Source organism: Vicia villosa, linkage group LG5 (assembly GCF_029867415.1).
Source record: "Vicia villosa cultivar HV-30 ecotype Madison, WI linkage group LG5, Vvil1.0, whole genome shotgun sequence".
NCBI classification, from domain to species: Eukaryota; Viridiplantae; Streptophyta; class Magnoliopsida; order Fabales; family Fabaceae; genus Vicia; species Vicia villosa.
The window spans coordinates 141,706,929-141,730,091 of NC_081184.1; the positions used below are offsets into that span (position 1 = coordinate 141,706,929).

At 33.0% G+C, this 23,163-nt stretch overlaps 1 protein-coding gene and 1 long non-coding RNA gene across 2 annotated transcripts; both read right to left on the reverse strand.

Annotated features, from left to right (window-relative positions):
* Positions 1-3,509: 3,509 nt before the first annotated feature.
* Positions 3,510-4,324, reverse strand: LOC131602830 (uncharacterized). Its single transcript, XR_009284146.1, has 3 exons — positions 4,195-4,324; positions 3,813-3,883; positions 3,510-3,608 (listed from the first exon to the last, which is right to left on the reverse strand). It is a non-coding gene; the product is annotated as an uncharacterized LOC131602830 (long non-coding RNA).
* Positions 4,325-17,175: 12,851 nt separating this feature from the next.
* On the reverse strand, positions 17,176-17,968 carry LOC131602828 (RING-H2 finger protein ATL78-like). Its single transcript, XM_058875031.1, has one exon. It carries the CDS (start codon positions 17,933-17,935, stop codon positions 17,249-17,251), a length of 687 nt encoding a protein of 228 aa, XP_058731014.1. The 5' UTR covers positions 17,936-17,968; the 3' UTR covers positions 17,176-17,248.
* Between the last annotated feature and the right edge of the window lie 5,195 nt (positions 17,969-23,163).

Here is a 23,163-nt window from a genome sequence, read left to right on the forward strand (position 1 = left end):
TCTAGAGATAAACCATTAATTTAAAGGAAAATACATAATCCTAAGGATTCTTATAAAGAAGACTCTTATAAGAAACCTTACAAAAAAATCTTCCAAGAAATGGCAACCTCGCTGCTATAAGTGTCAAAAGTTAGGATATAAAGAATGATGTTTCCCTCTCAAAACCAAGATCAATGAGTTATTTAAAAATGACCAAGAGCTTTGAGACAAAATCACATCTCTTAATTCTCTGATGACAAAATTCAAGAGATTCATGAATCCTCTAGTAATAGTTCAAAATATTATTATGATGATAATCTAAACAGTGATTCTGAAGAAACGAAAAACACAATAAGGGGGGTTGGATTGAGTTTTTAAAACTAAATAAAAATATGACACTTTTGGTTATCCTGGCTCGTTTGAACTCAAACTACCCCAGTCCTCCCTGCCAAGGTGATTTTGCCTCTCTCTTACAAGGTCTTAATCCACTAAATCAAAATAATGATTACTCAATCTCGAAGACAACTGTCGACGTCTTCTCAAGATCAAACCACAACCCACTTTGCTCAAGGAATTACTTATACAATTACAAATTTTGTGTTTAAGAGATTGCTTCTAATAAGCTATATCACAACTGTGATGGTTACACAAATTTTAAGCACAGTAAAATTATGAATACACTTAAAAGAATAATAAGAATTTTGAGCTCTTGAATTCGTGCATGTGTTGGTTGTATTTTCTTTTTCACGATGTCTCCTTTATATAGCATGAACTTTTAGATCTGTTTGAGAGACAACCATTCTCGTTTTGGAAACCTGATGAAATACTGATTAATTCTGTTTCCAAAAATGAAGATTTTGTCTGTTGTAATTAATTTTCAACCGTTACGGAATGATTCTGTATTTGACTATTGAATATTGGATCTTCTGATCATCAGAGTAATCGTTGCAGCTTGTTGGTGCTTGAAGCGTTTGAGTCCTCAAAGTTTACGACTTTTCTTTGTTTGACTTAGAGCATTTTGTTCTTGTAAACTTCCTTCAGTCACTTAGAACTTTTTGTTCTTGTAAACTTCCTTCAATCACTTAGAACTTCTTGTTCTTGTATACTTCTCTAATCATCTAGATCTTCTTCTTCTTCTTGTAACCCTCTCTCAATGCAGTCTTCTGCTTCTGAAAAATCACTTTCTAGAACATCTTCTTCTTATAAGCTTCTCTCAATGCAGTCTTCTGCTTCTGAGAAATCACTGTCTAGAACATCTTCTTCTTATAAGATTCTCTTAATGCAGCCTTCTACCTACTTCAGAACTTCTGCAAATTAAAACGTAGGATTAGAGTGCATATTTGTTCTTACCTAAAATTATGTGTTTGTTATCATCAAAACTCTTCGGAAGATGTAGAACCAAACTATATTATAATAGATTCATCTGAAAAGGATACCTGTCAAGGGTTCTGCCATATTTCTATCAATGTCATTACTAAAAAGTTAAAATAGATCTCTTGTTCGATCTTATTGAAAAAGGTTCAGAAGGAAGAACATCGACATTAGTACCTCATAAGACTTAGGGATTTTATCCTCAAAGAACAAAACCCTAAACACACGAAGCTTGTGAAAATTATAGAGCCTTTTGGCGTGTCGAAACTTTTTTGACAAAGCTCCTTCTTCATCCATTTCCAAACCTATAACTACTAATGATCTTTGAGGTGAGATTAACAATCTCAATAAGGAAGTTAGTCAGCTTCAAAAGGATATTACTCACCTTCAAACAAAGGACATTGAGCTAGAAACTGAAGTATCCCTTTTGACTCATATTCAAAATACTGATGAGGATAAACCCGAGTCTTCTGATCCTCCTATGACACTTGAAGAAGTTTTCATAAGTGATTATTCACCTACTCTTTATTCCATAGAAAGAATCACCTTTCAAAAGTGGTATTATATTATCACTCTTGTAGTTGATGATTTCAAAATCAATCTCCCTTGTCTAATAGATAGAAATGCAGATCAAAATGTTATTAGAGAAGGACTTGTCCCTTCCAAATATTATGAAAAGACTAATGAGACATTGGTCGCTATGAATGCCACTCTCTTGAATACCAAGTATAAGCTTCCTAGTGCTTACATCTGTAATCATAGGTATTGTTTCAAAACTCCTTTCATTTTGGTCAAAAATCTCAATCAAGGAGTAATTCCGGGACACCCTTCCTCATAACCATATATCCCTTTATCGTAAAAGAATAAGGAATTTTCACCAATATAATGGGAAATCTTATCACTTTCAAATTCACGTCTCCCATTAGAAAAAAAGGATTATCTTTCATTCAAAACTATTTAGAATAAACAAAATCATATTAAATATCTATAGGAAGAAGTTTTTTATTCCAAGATTGATAACGATCATAAAAATGAAAATCTTAAAAAGAGAATCATTGAGTTGGATCATAAATCCAGACAAGTTTTTTCTGAGTTTCCAAATACCTTGTGGGAAAGAAAGAAACATGTTGTTTCTCTCCCTTATATTCCAACCTTCAATGAAAAGGTTGAAAGTTGAATCTGTGATAAAAGTTTGGTGTAAAAGATTATCAATAGAAATTGTAATAAAAATTTGGTGTAAAGTTTGCAAGTTGAACATGTACAGTAAAAACTTGGTTAATAGTAGAAAATTATAAGGTGATATATTTGGGACCGGACATATGCCTCGTGGTTTTAGGCCGAACTAGGATAAATATGATATGTTTTTTCTTATTTCTAATCTTCTTTTATCTTTATTATTTATTATTTATTTATCTGTCTTTCTCTTCTTCTTCTTCTCCTTCTTCTTCTACTACTATTTTCTTAAAATTTGTTTGAAAATCTATTATTCTTTTTAAGCTTTTTTTTTATAAAATTTAAGAAAATTTCTTTAGCCACCTCCCTATGGGGGTCACCCCCAGCGAAAATCCGAAAATACCCCTGCTTCGGAAATGAACTTCCGAAGCGTTTTTTTTTTTTTTTAAAATTTCCATAATTCGGAAGTGCATCTCCGAAAACACCTCATGGGGGGTGTCTTCGGAGATGAACTTCCGAAAACACCTCATGGGGGTGAATTCGGATGTTCATTTCCGAATTATGCAGAAACTGTGTTTTTTTTATGTTTTTTCTTAAACAGTCTCGCATTTTAATTAAACGCAAACGGCAAACAAAATAAGCGACATATAAACAGAAAATACTAATATGATAAATAAAATCCAAAAACACTGTGCGAAAGATACAATCCGAAATCAAAACAAAACAAAACAAAACACGTCAAACAAAACAAAAACACGTTATTCTGCCCGACGAGCGTTACAAAATACACATCAAACAAAACAAAAACACATTATTCTGCCCGACGAGCGAACTCCTCCGAATGAAGATACTGATACCAATCCTCATCCCACTCAGTCTCAGAACCATCAGCATCAACCACGACTCTCACGTCAGATAGTTGAGCTTGAGCATCCGAGCCCCGGCCCCCTGGGAACGAGAAGTAGAGCCGGTCGAAACCTTCTTCATCTCCTTCACCTCCTTCACTCCGCGAGAGCACGAAGTAGAGCCGGTCGAAACCTTCTTCTTCTCCTTCACCTCCTTTTTTCCCTTAGCGCCACCCATTCCTGCGTAAAAATAAAGAAAGAAAGGTCCATGAGACCTCCTTTTATAAAAGAAGAAAGGGGACAAAAAAGCTTGGGAAACAGACAAGTCATTAAAGAACAAAGGAGGTGAAGCAGAACGCATGCACACAAACTTCAAAGAAACAGGCACAATAAACAAAGGCGTTAAAAATAAAGTACTTGCAAATTAAAACGGACACTCCCTACCCTGTGTAGCTGACGCAGTCTGGGTCTCCCTACCCTGTCTGATGCGTGCTGGTTGGTTGCCTGACATGTTCCTGTAAACAATTGAAATCGATTAATATGCGAGACAAAATAAAAAACTAAAAAATTTGAACTTCTGATACAATTCGGAAGTTCATTTCCGAAAACTGGGATGGAGATGTTTTCGGAAATGAACTTCCGAAACATCCCTGCGATGGGGTTTTCTGAAACTTCCATGGCAGACCCCAAAATCAAACATAAAACCAATTCAAAAAGCTTCTAAACAACCTAAATACTACTAACAACCAGTCCATATATCATTTATGCAATTGAAACCCTAAATAACATGCATTTGAATAATGAATCTAACAAATTTAAAACTTACAAATTGAGTGATTTGTGGGCTTTTGAATGTTGTATAGCAATGTGATTGGAGCCTTGATGCAGCCTTGGAAGTGTGTTTGCACAAATTTTCGCCTTTGCTTGTTTTTGATTTGAGTTAGGGTAAATGAATGGGGGAGGGAGAGTGTTTTAATAAATCTGCAGAACGCGCAGTATTTCGGAAGTTCACTTCCGAAATGCTGTTTTCGGAAATGAACTTCCGAAATAAGACAATTTTTTAAAAAAAAAGGCGTTTTCGAAGATGCATCTCCGAAAACACATTTTTCTTGCATTTCGGAAATGCATTTCCGAAGTCAGGGGTAGTATGGGGTTTTCACCAAAGATGGACTAGAAGGTAGGGAGGTTGACAAAGAAATTCTCAAATTTAATCACAATTCACCCACTCATATATTTGAAGTCATTTGACTAATAAATATTATTATAATTTTTAAAATTTATAGTTAACATGTCAAAAAGACTGCACACAATCCATACAAACTATCTTTAATAGGTTCCATACTTTTTCAAATAAGGCAAAAAAATTCTTGAAAAAAATACTTTACTTTTAAAATGAACTGTTTGATCAGGCTGGTTGACCGACCTATGAGAACTCTAAGAAAGTCTCTCCGATACATTGATATTTGATATTGTGTTTCTACTAATTTTATAGTTTTGTTTTACATTATTTTAATATCATTAAAAAATTTAATTAATATATATATATATATATATATATATATATATATATATATATATAACACTGTTCACCGTATTTATACGGTAAACAGTGTTTTTTAAAATAAAATAATATTTTTTATTTTTAAAGTTACGGACGTGCATTAACCAAGTTTTTAAAATTACGGACGTGCATTAATCAACTTCATTACTGAATTAACCAAATTTTTACTCTGCATTAACCAAATTTGATACTACTGTAAAGTACTGTTCATGTGTGTAAGAATAACATTACTTAAATTTGGCTAATGCAGTGTAAAAACTTGGCTAATTCAGTAATGAAGTTGATTAATGCAACATCCAGGCATTAAAAATAATTTTTAATTAGCAGTCACCAAACTTAGTTAATGCAGTGTAAATATTTGGTTAATGCAGTAATGAAGTTGGTTAATGTAAGATTCAGGTATTAAAAATAATTTTTAGCAGTCATCAAACTTGGTTAATGCAGTGTAAAAACTTGGTTAGTGAAGTAATGAAGTTGGTTAATGTACATCCGTACATGAACAGTGTCATCCGTAATTTTAAAAATAATTTTTTTTATATAAATATTATTATTTTATTTTAAAAAACACTGTTCACCGTATAAATACGGTGAACAGTGTTTGGTGTAAGTATTAGTGTATAATATGGGTGTAAGAATAGCATTACTATATATATATATATATATATATATATATATATATATATATATATATATATATATATATATATATATATATATATATATATATATATATATATATATATATATATATATATATGTGTGTGTGTGTGTGTGTTTTATTTATATTTTAAAGTATTGATTGTGAAAAATTTATTTTAGAAAAAGTGTATGACTCCACTTTAGAAAAAATATCTGTACTGCAAAAAAGAAAAATATCTGTACTGCAAAAACGAAAAATAGGTTATTCTAAAGTAGAATATCTAAAAACTTAATGATACAAATATCTTACTATTTAAAATTAGATAGCTTTTATCTTTTAGAGTGGAAAACTCTAGTTGGTACAAGTTTGAAAGAAATTCTGAATACTTGAGTCACACGACTGATTGTGATATTTTTTCACTAAAATACAAGATTGTGATCTTACCAAAAAATGGTGTCACTATATGCATTTTGTTAAAGAATAGTGCTACTTTTCTTCGAATATTCTCACAGTTGCTTTACATTAGCATTAATATAAACTTTTTATAGAGAGAAAATATAACAATTGATTAAAAACTAAATTGTTGAGATTTAATTTATTAAAGTGATTATTTTTCATTCATGTATTTCAATTTTCAACTGAACACTTGCTGGATTTTATTCTTTAATAAAAAAAATTGATGATAAGTGTCGTATTTTCATCAAATAGACAAAAGTGAAAAAGAGAATGTGTGATTTCAATACCTAGTCAGATATCACAATAAAATTAAAACTACAAAGTGTGAAGTATATAGATAAATAATGAACTATAGTATTGCTACTTGTAGTTCATTTATATTATCTTCTTCCAAAATCTTGTCTATCGAATATCGATCTTTCTTTTTGATTTTTAAAATTGAATATTTTCTTGGCTTTGTTAGGCTTTTTATTTTGGTTTCAATGGTTTGGTGTTCATCTTCAGGGTCTTGTTTCCACCCCAAAATCTTTTGTTGAAATTTGTGAAAATTAAGGCAGCTACAAATTTTATTACAAATCAAATTTGTGAGTTTTTTCAGCCAAAAACTATTTTTTCTTTCCTATATTGTCTATTTGATAGCACTTTTTAAATATATTTTATATTTTTGTTGTTGGTGAAAAATTTAAACACCACAAAATTAAGCTATTTATTTATTTAAATTAAAAAGAGTTGTTTATGAATGTTCAAATTTGGGGCTATTCGAGAGGTCAACACAAGAAAATATTTTTACAATGAATTTTTTTTAAGAGTACCACACTTATGTGAAAGACACACTAGATATTCACTTAAAATTTTAAGATGATAGTTATGTGTTCTGCCACTTATAAATACTCAGGTCTCCATATTTCAAATTAATGTGAAACTTCCTCATATTAATAATTCCTTTTCAACATTCCCCCTAAGTGTGACTCTATTCACATGCTTCCCCTCAAGTGGAAGCTCTTTTATCAAAATACACTTGTATTGCCGTTGACAATTTTCAACGGGACACATCCTGCGGAGATTTCGATACAAAAAAGTTGGTCCCTTCACTCGAACCAAATGCTCATTATACCATTTATTAGCGCTATTCGGGGAGTCAATACGAGGGAACATTTTTACAATGAAGTTTTCTTTAATAGCCACACATCTTTGTGAGAGACATACCACATACTAACCAAAAACCTCAAGGTGATAGGTGTGTGAGTTATCCTACTTATAAATGCTAGTCTCTACTAGAGGTGACAAAATGGATGGATATGAATTGGATCGTTAATTGATGGATCAAAACAATCAATTAGTTCATTAATAATCCATTAAAACTTCTATAAAAATATCCAATCTAATACATCCATTAAGTAAAAAAATTCATCTAATCAATCCATTAACATTTTAATTTTTTTTGGGCCTAGAATGTTTTCTTTACGTTTTCAAAAACAAAATTAATATTTCATCAAAAAAATTTGATTATTTTTTTGGAAAATATATTTGTCATATTTTCATAAAAATTGATTTTTTTTCGTATTTTTGAAAAAATTCATTTTTTTTTTGTATTTATGAAAAACTCGATTTTTCGAATTTCCAAATAACTCGATTTTTTATTTTTCTGAAAAAACTTGTTTTTTTATTTACGGCAACATCAATGTTTTGTATGTCCGAAAAACTCGAATTTTCGTGTTTCTAAAAACTCGATATTTTATTTTTTCGGAAAAACTCATTTTTTGTATTTCTGAAAAATTCGACTTTTTATATTTCCAAAAAACTCGATTTTTAGTATTTTTGAAAAAACTCGTTTTTTTCGAAAAAAGTCAATTTTTTGTTTTTCCAAAAAAACACAAATTTTTGTATTTCTAAAAAACTCTATTTTTTGTATTTCCAAAAAACTCGACGTTTTGTTTTTATGAAAAAACTCATTTTTTTTGAATTTTTGAGAAAACTCGATTTTTCTGTGTTTCCGAAAAAACTCAATTTTTTGCATTTACAAAAAACTTGATTTTTTTGTATTCAAGAAAAACTCGATTTTTTGAATTTCCGAAAAAACTCGATTTTTTCGTGCTTATGAAAAAAAAACTCAATTTTTTGTTTTTTCTGGAAAACGCGATTTTTTGTATGAATAGAAAATTCAATTTTTTTGTTTTTTCGAAAAACTTCAATTTTTTTTATTTCTGAAAAATAATTTTTCGTATTTTCGAAAAACATGATTTTTCTTATTTATGAAAATGATTTAATTGATTTAAAGTATAAGAAAAAAAATAATCCATTGGATCATCAAAATGTGTAGGATGGATTGAATCCATCCTTGTATATAAATAGATGAATTTAATCCAATCTATTAATTTATTTTTCACGCGGTGGATGGACTGGATGGACTTTTTGGTGGATGGATTGAATGTATTTTGTCTTAATGAATTTAATTGTCACCCTAGTCTCTACATTCCTATCTAATGTGAAACTTCCCCATACTACACACTTGTAATTCTTTCTCAATAATTTGTGGCCGCCAAATCATTAATACTTATGAGTAGGTGATATAGGAGAGTTTTTTTTTGTAAAGCACAATTTGAGGCTAAGGGAAATAGATAGAAACTACACTAAAAATGTTAACAATTCTAAAACTAACTTTTCCATTCATTTCATTGATGATAAATATATTCACCATTAATCACCTATTTATAACATTGGCATACACCTATTACTGACTATCTAGATCCTTCTAAAGGATAATGACTCAACACTATTAATCATAATGGATTTATAGACTTGAGCCTAATTCATTACATTTTTCCATTAACAAATTGGCCGCAATTGTAAAATTTGTGATTTTTTTTTTGTTATTTTATGGGTTTTTGACCCCATGAAACCACCATATATTTGTAGTAAGGTCATTGCTTGAAATAGTTATGAAAGATAGATATATAGATAGAATACATAGGTAACACTGCTATAAATATTATATTTTAAGATACAACTTTCACCTCAATCAATAAATAACTGAGTTATAGTTTTTGGACGCGCCATGTTTAATTTTTTTATTTAAATGTCATCTATTTCCTCTGTTGAAATAGATGACCGAGAGAAAAACTAATTTAAGGGACATCCTTTGAATCTCAGCAACTAAGTTTATATTTTTATTTCGTTAAGAGTGATGTCTTTCTTTTTTATTTAAAAATTAAATGATATATTCCTTCGTTTACATACTAACCAAGGGGTTTGATACTTATATTTTTCTATAAGAATATTTGTTCAATAAATTTTATCTTAAATCTTACTCATTTACAACCGCTCCAAATTCGTAAGCATCATTTTTTGAGATGAATAGCAAGACAACAAAATCTTCAAGTTTTCTTAATTAGTTAAGATATCTTTAAAGGTTGCGTGTTGTTGTTCTTACATACACAAATAGGAGAAACTAATTTTACTGACGTTGAAAAAAAATATTTTTTCGTTCTTGGAATCTATCTCACATAATGACGTTGTTTTCACCTCTTACAAGGCCATTGTTATATTATGGAATAACTTTCCAATATTGTCAATTAAATAAATATTCTATAATTTATTATTTTCCTTGTCTGACAACATTGAGAAATTTATTCAAAATTATACTCATAATATAATACAAGCAATTGTTGCAAAAAACAAGATCTTGAAAATTTTATTTTGAATATAGTCATTTGTTTGAATATTACAACACACAAATAAATTGGTGAATGGTAACAAATTAAAAAAAAAAGAAAATAATACACGTTACTTTCAATTTTTTCCATTCACCATTTATTTTTGCAATAGAAAAAAATCTATTACCTCGATGGATTTAGCCATAGAGGGAAAAAATCTTTATTTTATTTTTTTATTTAAAAAAGAAATGACATATTACCTCGGTGTTCCTTGATAGAAATGATCAAGGATCATCTTCTTTGAATCTCTGATTCTCTAAAGAAGATGATGATGCTCTTGTTTATTATTCAATGGATAATGTTTTCGTTAACCTTCATACAATGCAACAGTGCTGACTATATACAGTTGGCCCTAATGCTTTAGCTAGCCCAACACACTAATGGGCCTTACTGCTACCAGCCTACAAATATCAAGGCCCATAAGTCTATTATACTCTAATACCCCCCCTCAAACTGAAAGAAGGTGATCAATGTGAGCCACTTTGAGTTTGCTGCGCAGCTCCTGAAAGGCAGTCGTGCCTAGAGGTTTGGTAAGGGTATCTGCAACTTGCATAGCAGCTGGTACATGTTGAATCTTCATGTTACCTGCGACAATTCTTTCACGAACGAAGTGAATGTCAAGTTCAATGTGCTTTGTGCGAGCATGAAGGACCGGATTGTGTGAGAGCATGACAGCACTGAGATTATCACACAGTAGCATAGGAGTATGGAAGGGAATTTGCAGCTCTGTCAGGAGTGATTCAAGCCATAAGATTTGAGAAGTTGAATGTGCCAAAGCCCGGTATTCCGCCTCTGTGCTGGAACGAGCAACAAGGGATTGCTTTTTGGAACTCCATGCCACAAGATTGGGACCAAAGTATATGCAAGAGCCAGACGTAGAGCGACGATCATCAGGGTCGCTAGCCCAATCGGAATCACTGTATGCGTGCAAAGAGAACTTAGTAGAGGATGCAGATGGTGATAGTAAGAGACCAAACTTACAAGTGCCACTGAGGTATCGAAGCAATCGTTTGACAGCTGCCCAATGAGTTTCAAGGGGACATGCCATGAATTGGCATGCCTTATTCATACTGAATGCAATGTCTGGTCGTGTCAAGGTTACATATTGGAGTGCTCCAACAACAGACCTGTAGAGATGAGGGTCAGACATAGGTTGACTGCCATACCTGCTGAGTTTACACGAGCTGAGCATTGGTGTAGGCACCCCATTTGCAGTAGGCATGTTGGCTCTTGCTAGCAGATCTTGAATATACTTGGACTGGGATAATAGCATAGCTCCATTGTGGCAGAAATGCACCTCAATCCCTAGAAAGTAGCTAGGTGTACCAAGTTTCTTTAGAGCAAAGATGGAATGCAGATTATGGATGAGATCTTGAAGTATCACTGAGCTAGATCCTGTAAGTAGAATATCATCAACATATACCAAGGCATACATAATGATGCCTTTTGAACAAAAAACAAATAAGGAATTATCACATTTGGAGGCAGTGAACCCAAACTGAAGAAGGGCATGTGTTAATTTCTCATACCAAGCCCTAGGTGCTTGTTTTAGGCCATAGAGTGCTTTGTTTAATTTGCAAACAAGCTGCTTATCAGAATCGACAAATCCTGGAGGCTGGATCATATACACTTCATCCTTGAGATTACCATTCAAGAAGGCATTGTTAATGTCAATTTGTTGAATTTCCCACTTGTAGGTAATGGCAAGAGTTAAGATAACCCTAATGGTTGTAGGTTTAACCACAGGTGAGAAGGTCTCAGTGTAATCAAATCCATGCTCTTGGTGGAAGCCCTTAGCCACCAACCTAGCTTTGTATTTTTGAATTGATCCATCAGCATTCTTCTTAATTTTGAAGACCCACTTACAACCTACAGCAGTTCTACCAGGAGGTAATGTGGTTAGGGACCAAGTTTGGTTATTTTGAAGAGCAGTGAATTCTTCCTTCATAGCCTGGAACCACTCAGGGCTAGCAAGAGCTTGTTTTATGGTAGTTGGTTCAGCAGGTGTGTAGGCCAACAGAGTCTTTGGTTTGGAATGTCCTGTTTTTGCTCTGGTGAGCATAGGGTGACTGTTTTCAACATGAGACACCAAAGGCTTACTTGAGGCAATAATGGGAGATAAGGAAGAATCAGACAGATTTGCTTCATGCAATTCACTTATGGAACTTGCAGGTACTTTATTAGGGCTATGTGGAGGAGAGAGGTCATTGAGGTGTTGGGTGTTGAGATCCTCAGGATCTAAGTTAGCAGGACTGTGCAAAGTTAGGTCATTTTGACTGGGACTGGTAATGTTATTATCCCTTGGACATTTGTAGGCTGCAGATATATTTTGTGTTATATCCTCTGGATATGTAGGTGCAGCAGAGACAGATTGTATACTATCATGAGAAGGAGAGCTTTGAATTTGATTTTGACTGGACTCCTGAGTGTCTATAGGAGCCAGCCTGGCACCTGAGGTTGTCAGACTATTGTGTGCTTCATCCCTAGTAGGGGTAACTCTGTCATTAGTCCTAGACCTATGAGTAGTAGGTTGAAGACTTGACTGAGCAGGACTAAGAGAGACATTGTGCTGATTGGGAGTGTGGAAAGGAGAATTTTGGTTGTGCAGACTTTGAGGGGTGGGAGTGTTGGGAACAACTAGACTTTCTTGAGGGGTAGTGTTCAAAGATGGACCTCTAGAGGTGACACTATGTGAACCTGACATTAGAGGAAAAGAGGAGATATTTAGAGGACCTGAGGCAGAGGTAGAGTGTCTAGTGGAGTCACACTTAGGAAAGAGTTTTGAGAAGGGAAAAGTTGTTTCATTAAAGGTGACATCTTTTGAGATGTAGATTTTGCCATTTTTGCTTAGACACTTAAATCCCTTATGCTGAGAAGACAGACCTAGGTATACACACTCCTGGCTCCTCATTTCAAATTTATGTTTGTTAAAGGGCCTGAGTAAAGGGAAGCAAGAGCATCCAAACACTTTTAAGGAGTGATAATCAGGTTGCTTGGCATACAAGGCATGAAAGGGAGAGTTAGCCCAGGTCAGATTAGAAGTAGGGAGCCTATTGATGACATGAACTGCTGTTGAAAAACTGTGATCCCAATAGGTAAGAGGAATGGATGAGTGACTTAGGAGAGTGAGACCCATTTCCACTATGTGGCGATGTTTCCTCTCAACAGAACCATTTTGATGGGAGGTATGAGGACAGGTTAGTCTATGCACTATCCCAAGTTCAGATAGGTGTTTTGTAAAAGTCCTGAATTCCCCTCCAAAGTCTGACTGGACAGCCTTGATTCTAACATTAAACTGAGTTTGTACAAATTGGTGAAATAGTGTGAAAGCATGGAGAGCTTCAGATTTTTGTTTAAGGAAATACAGCCAGGTATATCTAGTATGGCCATCAACAAAGGCAATGTAGTATTTGTACCCTGAGCTTGAGGGATTAGGGGAAGGACCCCACAAGTCTGTGTAGATAATGTCAAAGGGCTTTTCATAAACAGTATTGGTTAAGGGAGCATGAAGTCTACGAGCTTTACCAATATGACAAGAAGTACAAAACTCAGAACTTTCTTTATTAGAAACAGAGATATTACATTGTTTTAGAACAGATGAAACAGAATTGAAATTTGCATGGCCCAATCTATGGTGCCAAATAGTATTGATATTACATTTGTTTGAATCATGTACACAGGAATTTGAAACTACAAAAGAATGCACATTTGAATCAGGTCTAAGACCATTGGTGTGATGGTGAGAAGAAGTGGGCTGCAAGTGTAGTTGAGGGAAGCAATAAAGGCCACTAGCATCTAGCACTCCTTCAACCAGAATTTGCTTAGAAACCTGACATTTTATATGACATTTATCAGCAAGGAATTCAAACATAACATGATTATCAGCAGAGAACTTGGACACTGACAATAGGTTTCTAGTTATAGTAGGTACATGAAGAACACTTGAGAGCTTTAGTTTGTACTTAGGGTGTAAAGGTGAGTAAAAGAAGGAGGATCCTATTGATTGTATTGTTAGAGTTTGGCCATTTCCAACATATACACGATTGGTACCTACATATGGCTTTTTGTAATGTAAACATAAATCATAGGGAGTGAGGTGATGAGAAGCACCTGAATCCACAAACCAGGATTGAGATTCCAAGTCTGCTGGGAGAGAGTACTCCTGTGTGGTTGCCATCATTGCAACAGGCTTTGTTCCTTGAGTCGCCTCCTGAGTAGAGGCCTGGTTGGTGGAGGAAGAGTTCACATTTTGAGACTGTGAGTTCTCTGGCTCAAAGTTCTCATCGAATCTATGCCAACAAGTATAGACAGCGTGTCCGTATTTCCCACATAGCTGACATGTAGGGCGATTCCCCGTGCTACCAGTGAAGGTTCGTCCTCTGCCACTGCCACGGCCACGACCACGACCAAGTCTATGACCTCTTCCACGGTTGCCTGATTGAGAGCCTCTGAAACTTGCATCTCCATGGCCTGTGTGTGCTACATTGGCTGAAACGGTATTAGCAGCTAGTTCTTGACGAAACTTGTCAAGCTGTGCTTCTTGCACGTAGAGTAATGCTTCCACATCGCATAGGGACGGTGGGATAGGGCAGCCATACATCTGCATCACGAAAGGACTGTACTCTTCTGGTAGGCCATTGAGGATGGAGTCAACTTGATCTTGCTCTGTAATTGAGTCCCCAACAGCTAGCAAGGAGTTCGCAATAGCTTTGATGCGTAGCACAAATTCAGTAACAGATTTGTTACCTTTCTTGGTGGATTTCAATTCAACTCTTAGTTGACGAACTCTTGCTTTCATCTGTGCGTTGAAGTATTGATGGATCTTGTCCCAAACTTCGAACGCGTGTTTGCACGCAAGAACCCTAGGGAGAACTGATTCAGAGATAGTGGATAATAACCAGATGAACACGGCTTGGTCTTGGACAATCCAAGCTTCGTACTCAGGAGAAAACGTACCAGAAATGCGATCTTGATCCGTCTTGTACTGCTGCGGAATTTGTGGATTAGCAACAAGTTTGTGCATCTTCTGAGTAAGGATTACTCCTTCAACTTGTTGATTCCAGAGCAGGTAATTGTTCTCTTGCAGCTTGATGGATAGTTTTGGTCCAAACGTGTTGCTCGACTTGTTTGAAGCGAAGACGTTGGAGGTTTCTTGATCTCTGATCGGTGATCCATCGTTGTTTGTAGACGCCATGGATGAATCTTGAAGAAGGGGAGAAGGCGATGGAAGGAGCTTAGCTCAGCTTGCAGAGGAGAGAAAAATGTTCAAGAAGACGACGGATTGCGGAAGCGGAGAAGATCGTTACACGCGAATGATACCATGATAGAAATGATCAAGGATCATCTTCTTTGAATCTCTGATTCTCTAAAGAAGATGATGATGCTCTTGTTTATTATTCAATGGATAATGTTTTCGTTAACCTTCATACAATGCAACAGTGCTGACTATATACAGTTGGCCCTAATGCTTTAGCTAGCCCAACACACTAATGGGCCTTACTGCTACCAGCCTACAAATATCAAGGCCCATAAGTCTATTATACTCTAATATTCCTAAAGAACCGAGGGACAAAGTAATTCAGTTTTTGTCTATAAACGAATCTTTGTCGTCCATATATAAAGTACCAACACTCAATATATTGCCAACACATCAATAACAAGAAACTCTCTACATTTAATATCTAAGATAGATTGCAAGAGCAGAAAAAAATTTGGTACAATATTAGTGTTCTAATATAATCTCTTATCTTATAACTAAAAATTTATTTTATTAATCTAACTTTTTTTAATTTTATATCGGAAACAAATGCATGCAGAGCAGTTGAGAATATTTTGCATACATATGTGTATGCAACAAAAATCCAGCATTTGGGCTTCACCGAGATTCAACAAAACGAGGATCCAGTGTTCTTCACCAAAATTAACTGTGATGACGATAAACCATCTTCAAAATTGATTGTGATGACGATATATATATATATATATATATATATATATATATATATATATATATATATATATATATATATATATATATATATATATATATATATATATATATATATATATATATATATATATATATATATATATATTTTGGAGCATATCAAATGAGAGCATTTTATAATGAGAGATGAGAGAAATAAATATTAATCATTAGATTCATCAAAATAGGAAAATTAATAGCCACATTAATATATTCTCTCTTGATGAATTTAATTATTGATATTTATTCCTCTAATCTCTCGTTATAAAATGCCCCCACTTAAAAAAATTGTAAAGCAACTTGATCACTGACAGAAGCTAAATTAATCAAACCTTACGCATTAAAGAAATACGAGTCCACAAAATAGCGCTGTTAAGTAGGGGTGCTCGCGGTGCGGTTTGGGCGGTTTTGACGAAAAAAATCATCCGAACCGCAAAAGAAAAAATAGTGCGGTTTGGTTTGGTTCGGTTGGCTTTTAAAAAAAATCCGAACCAAACCAAACCAAATTAATGCGGTTTGGTTCGGTTCGGTTGGTTCGGTTTTTTACAAATATTTTATTGAGCCATACATACACATGTAGATGATAACATAATTTTGTATTTATACATTCATACACTATCAAATAACAACAAAACTCGTCATATTTTGACAACAATTTTCCATTTAATATGTAAAAATTAAATTAGACAAAAGTGGAATATTAAACATAAAATAATAGCATAAAACAATATAAAACTTATTATAACGAAACAAAAAAATAGAAGAGACGAAAGATTAGTGAAAGTGAAAAAGAAAAAAAGTGTTGAGAGATTAGAGAAGAAGATATGCGATAAAAACGAAACTGAAATACGGAACATTTACATAAAAATGAGAAGGTGAAAAAGAAAGAATATAAGAGAGTAGAGATTATAGAAGAAGAGAGAAGATGTATGTGGCAAAGAAGGTGCGATAATGTTATTAGAGATTTTAGAAGATCGGGACTGAAATTATATGTGTAAGGATGAGAAAATTGTTCGTAATCATAATGCTAATGTATAATAAGTTTAAGTTTGGGTTGGATGTGAGTTAGTAAAATTTAGGTTGTAACATAGTGCGGTTTGATTCGGTTTGGTTCGGTTTACAAAATACAAACCGCAAACCGAACCGAACCGTGCGGTTTTGTAAAAACTGACCCAAACTAATCCGAACCAAATGCGGTTTTTTGCGGTTTCGGTTTGGTTTGGTTTGCGGTTTTCTATTGGGTTGGTTTGGTTTTGATCACCCCTACTGTTAAGCAACATATATGAACTAGAACATAACAATTTAGTGTTCCCATTTGCCTTCGTTTGAAGTTTTTCAAAACTAAACGTAATTTCATTATAATAAATTCTATAATTGCTATGAAGGCATTCATATTGCCAGTTCATATAATTTACTAATGCCAGAATGGTGTTGAAGATCAATTGCACTCAAAATTTTAACTACTTTACATTTACAACTGAGGTCAACCTGAAGCAACTAAAACTTTCAAACTACAATGAACAATTATCTGCTTTCTTCCCTATAGTTACGTTCAACAGTTTCATGGTCTAGTGGTTGAATCTGTATAATAATTTCTGGCACTGACAGCACAATTGGTTGCACCTGCGACTCACCAACCTTTCTACATGTTTCAAGAAGACATTGTCTGCACTTTGGACACGATGAGTGTTCCTTTAGCCATTTGTCAATGCAACGAACATGAAAACCATGGTTGCATTTAGGTAATACGCGCACCTTTTCACCCTTTGTAAAGTCATAGATACATATCACACACTCTGTATCCAAACACGGTAATTTCATCTCAGTTGAATAACTCACTATTGGGAATGTCTTGAGAGCTTTCTTCTTGATTCCTATGTTCACCGATTGAGGTGAAGAGTTACTGCTCGAACTCGAAGAAGAGGCGTTGTTGATGGCTACGTTTGAAAACCTCAAGGCACACCTTATGATAGAGTTTAATACAAGTGAACATACAAGCGCACACAATAGAACTGCAACTATCATCACAACATTTGCATCAAATTCACGAGCTCCGAAATGTGAGTGTGTTGAATTATGGTTATTTGTTAAAACAGGAGAGTTGGTTAGTGATTGATGATCAACAAGGTTTTGGAAGAGTAGCCTTCTTGTGTGAGAGTCAACAAGAAGCTCATGTACCAATTGTGAAGTAAAGGAAGTAGAAGCATACATGTTGTTTGTTGGGGAACTTGATGAGTTGGTTAATTAGAGCTTGAGAGGTTGTTATAATATTGTCCTAGATGAGTGGACTATATATATTGTTATGGTTGCTGACTTTAATTAATGTTTAATGTGTTTTTCATTCTTTTTTTTTTTCTCCACTGATCACTATGTCTTTATGTATATTATTTAATTTGATTTATATAGGGTCCGTTTTATTTCCACTTTATGCCAAGAAGAATGGCAACTGAGTTTCATAAATCATATCATATATATCATATTATATATATCAAAATGAATGGCTGTTTCCCACCGAACAAAGGATTCATGGAGCTCAAAAAGGAATAGTAAAGAGATGAATTGATGCTAATTAATATATATATTTTCAAGGTTAAAGACTTAATGCAATGTGGACAAGACAAGTCAGTGGAAAAGGTGTTTTGTCTTCTAAGCTGCCAACGTCTTTTAGTACTCTTGTAACGAGTGACAAGCGACAAGTTGAGTTTCAAAACATTAACATCATCAACCATGAATTATGACAATGAGATTAAGAACTAGTATTTTTAATATCGGAAGACATGTTGGAGCCTATAACCTCAAACCAAACCAGAGAAATATGTCAGACACGCTATAGATTGTTTTTTCATAATACAAAAAATACCTCTTGTAATTTACTTCTCTCAATTCTTACATTTTTGTGAAAAATTTATTCTCAAAAAGCTAGTGAAAAAACAAAATTTTTGATAGAAATATGTATAAAATTAATGGGAAAAGTTTGGATTTTTAACAGAATATTTAGCTTTGGTTAAAAATTCGGTATGATTTTATACCGGCTTATTAAAAAATCTGGGGTGTGTTTTGCCCCTACCGAATAATTCAAAAAAGTCGGTAGACTTGATTTTTAGTCTTTTTTCCGAAATTTTGTTGGCCAGTGTGTATCTTGTTTAACTTCTCACCATGAATGCATCCGAGATCGATGGTTATCCAGTAGAGAGCAATTGTGCAACACCTAAAACACATGGATGTTGGAGATAAACTTGTAGGAGAAATCTCTAAGAAAATGTTGAGACAAATACAGGAAGAGAAGATGAGAAATGAAAAACCATGACTTCGGTATTTATAGGGCGTAATTTGAACTCAGGTGGAGTAGGTCATCATTGCCTAGATGATATGGTTTTGTCTATTCTTGTAGGGAAAGATTATTAACGGACCTTATTACATGCATGCTAAGATATCTACATATTACATCGCTTGAAAATCTTTATCATCGCACTGCATTAAATGCCCCTGTTTGCCCAAAGGGTCCAATATTATTTTTCATCTTCCTATATGATGCACTCAAATTACTCGCCTAAAGGACTCTCCCTTTCAGGCCTTAAGAAAGACACATCCTTTAGGGTCTCGTATGAGAGAATCACCTTTTCAAGCCACACCTGAGGGACTCACCCTCTAAGGCCTCACTTATGGGATTCCCCCTTCTAGGTCTCACACATAAAAGACTATTAATTCCCACCATTTTAACAGAGGGTATGGATTTACACAAACTCACTTTAATCACATAATCTTTATAAGCTTCTATTTGAGGGACTTTGAACTGGTGTAACTTTGCAAGGTCCTCAAGAGGCAAACACGTCATGTTCTTGACCTAAGAATGACATGGTAATAGTTTGGGCGTGAAATGGCGGCATCATGCGCTAAGCACATGATGTCACTCAATACGGTCCAATACAATCAGCTCAGTCCAACACACTTCAATCCCAAGCCAAATAAGGGCCACATTTCGAGAATAAATGAAATGTCCACTTGTCCAGGAAGATAATCTCTCCCTCTATTAAAGGGCATGACTCATTCCTTATACAACTACGATTTTGCTGGATGGTTAGGTCGTGGAACTAATTATCTAAAAATAATTTGGCCAAAAAAATCCATTTAATAATAATAAACAAGAAAATAAAAAAACCATATCTCACTCAAACAAATTTATCCTACACCTCAAATCCCTTACTCATATCCTCATTTGAACTATCAAAGTGTCCCTTTGATTAAAAACCTTAAATATCATTTGGAATTTCCCCCTATGAAGGGCACGCCCTAACCCATCAACCATCCCAAAAAGATGTTGAAATTACATTATCCACCACATTAAGAATCCTATATAAGAATTGGTTTCAGGTTGAGTCCATGTTGGCCATAGGAATATAAATATCTTTTCATTGGGAAGAGGTAGATTAAAACTCCTTAAAATGTTCTCTTAAGTCGACTAGGGTTTTTGATTGAAACCTTTTGTTACATGAAGACAAAGGAAATGGGTCATGGACCCCTCTTGCTTAAGGCTTTTCAAAATACTATCCTCTTAAGTATGGTGCCCATTGACTAAGACTGAAAGAGTCCTCGATAAAACACATGTACAAATCTAAGATTCCATCTTATAGTGCACCTAAAATTCCTCATGTAATCAAAGAAATTCCAACTAAATAAGTCATAAGACTTTTTATAAACCATCTTAAAAAGAAATCATTGTTTTCTTGACTAAGTCTAAAATTTCATTCAACGCCACCACTCCATCCATAATTTGTCTACCCATACTAAAGGCTAACTGATTCGAGATAATTAACTTATCCATTACCAACACTAGCTTCGTAATCAAAACTTTAGCCACCGATTTCTAGAGGGATCCAAGGAGCAAATCAACCTGAAATCCCATAGATGAAACAAAAAATCTATCTTATGTATATAAGCTCTTAGGAGAATAATTTTCCCAAATAAAATGAAGTTTAATAAGGAAAATAATAGTAGATTGTTGTTATCTTTTACATTAAAAACACTTTTCAATGGGAACTAGTTAATTTCTTACCAACAACAAATCATGTAATTATAAAAAAAAATGTTTTAAATTTTTGAAACATTTAATTATTATTAAATAATAATTTTTTTAAACTAGTTATGTGTATATTTTAAAATTTATGGGACTTATTTCATTTGTTAAAAAATATTATTAAAAAAGTATCACTATTTACATTTTGTTAAAAAATAGTGCTACTTAATTTTTTCCGAACATTCTGAACTATAACGATAGCTGCTTTACATTGCATAAACACAATTTTTTATAGGGATGTGGAAATATAATTGAATAAAAAAATGATTGCAATTTGATTAAATTAAAAGATTATTTTTCCTACATGTATGTAGAGCTGTCAATATGGGCTACCCGACCCATATGGGCTTCGGGCATTTTAGGACCGGGCCCAAAAAACCCATTTTTAAATGGGCTTTAATTTTACTATCCAGGCCCGGCCCTGTCTGGGCTGCGGGCTACCCGGTCCTAAATGAGCTTCGGCCCTAAACGTACCCATTTCTATAAAAAATTAAAATTTTCTCCTTATTTTTGTAAGTAACCATATAATTGCATGCAAGAATACATTATTTATTTATATATATATATATATATATATATATATATATATATATATATATATATATATATATATATATATATATATATTAAATCTTATATCCAAAACTATAATTTCTAAATAATCCATATAAGTTAATAATTAAAATGTAAAACAACACATTAACTTAATTTAAACTATCCAAAATACATCACAAATTATATAATGTAGCACAAATAATTAAATAACTTGTTCCAACAAATTTTAAGTTATAAATATTCATGACAATTATAATTTTATGATAATTATAACAAGAAAATGTTATAAATTTTTATAATAATTATAATTAGGAAAGGATAAATTTTAATTATATTAAAAATATTTAATTTTTCCGGGCCGGTGGGCTACCCATGGCCCATACGGGCCGGCCCATATTTTTTAGGGCTTTTTAGGGCCGGGCTAAAAAAGGCCCGGATGTAAATGGGCTCGAAAAATGAGGCCCAGACCCTAAAATTTTTCGGACCAAATGAGTCAGTCTATGGGCTTCGCCCCATTTTGACAGCTCTACATATGTACGTTGTATTTGAAATTTCAATCTGTACTGCACTCATTCAAATAGAGAAAAGTGTAAAAGAGAAAGGTCATTTCAATACCTAGTCACATATCACAATAATATTTAAATTACAAAGTAAGTATAAAGTAAATAGATAAAAAACATAATAATATTCATACTTGTAATTCATTAATATTATCTCTTCCAAAACCTTGTGTTTCAATTTTTTAAAATTTAATAATTCACTGTCTGGGCACTGTTAGGCTTCTTTTTGTTTTACTTGTCAGATTTTATTTTAGTGTCGTGCTATTAGAGGCACTTTTTAAGGAAAGTTTTTTTTTATAGAGTTGTCTCTTTTCACACCTTGGAAGAGTTTTTCTACCAAAATGGAACAAATTTTCAGCAGAAAAAGACAACGAATTTTCCTGTTTTATAAGACGAAATTCTGCCAAATTTATTTATAAATCAGTTGTTCTTTTTTTAGTGGACGAGAATAGTCAAAGAAACTTTATTCTATATAATATATAATATATATTTAGTTGATACATGATAAATTTGGTTAAGTTTATTGCAGTTTTATAATCAATGTGAATTTATTGACTTAGTGTAATGCAAAACATGTGTTTTGAACCATAAGAATGGTAATTTGCACATTTTTCATTTTTCACACAACAAATGAGACCTAAAAGCCTAAAATAAATCTCCCAAAGCACAAAGTAGTTGAACAATATTCATTCAAGAGTTAAACAATCTAATTCCTACAAAAAAAAATATTTTATTTTATATTTTATTTCTTTATTTTTATATTCTTTAAATTTTTTTGATATTTCGCACTATTGATTTATCGTATATGTTGAATTTTTAATAATGCAACTCATAAATTAGTCGTCTATAAAATAGTATCTACGAATTATATTAGATACATTAATAATGTAACCATTTTTACGCTCTCAAAACATGTCAATTAATTTTTTTAGAGTTAAATACATGTCCTCACTTTTCTTTCTCTTCTTTTTAATAATTTTTTAACTTATAAAACAAATTATATGTATATTTTTTTACAACTTTTTTAGATCATATCTCATTTTTTATATATATTTTTATTTTGAATCTATAGTATCCATTTTAATATTTTTCTTTAAAAAATGTCAATGGCTGCTCTCGAAAAATATCTTTACTTTAAAAGAGAAAAAAAAAAGTAAAATATTTTAGTCTAAAGCAAAAATATCATGAACTTAAACCTTAACATCAAAATATCTTTAAAAGAACTTTAAGAAAAATATCTCAGTCTCGAG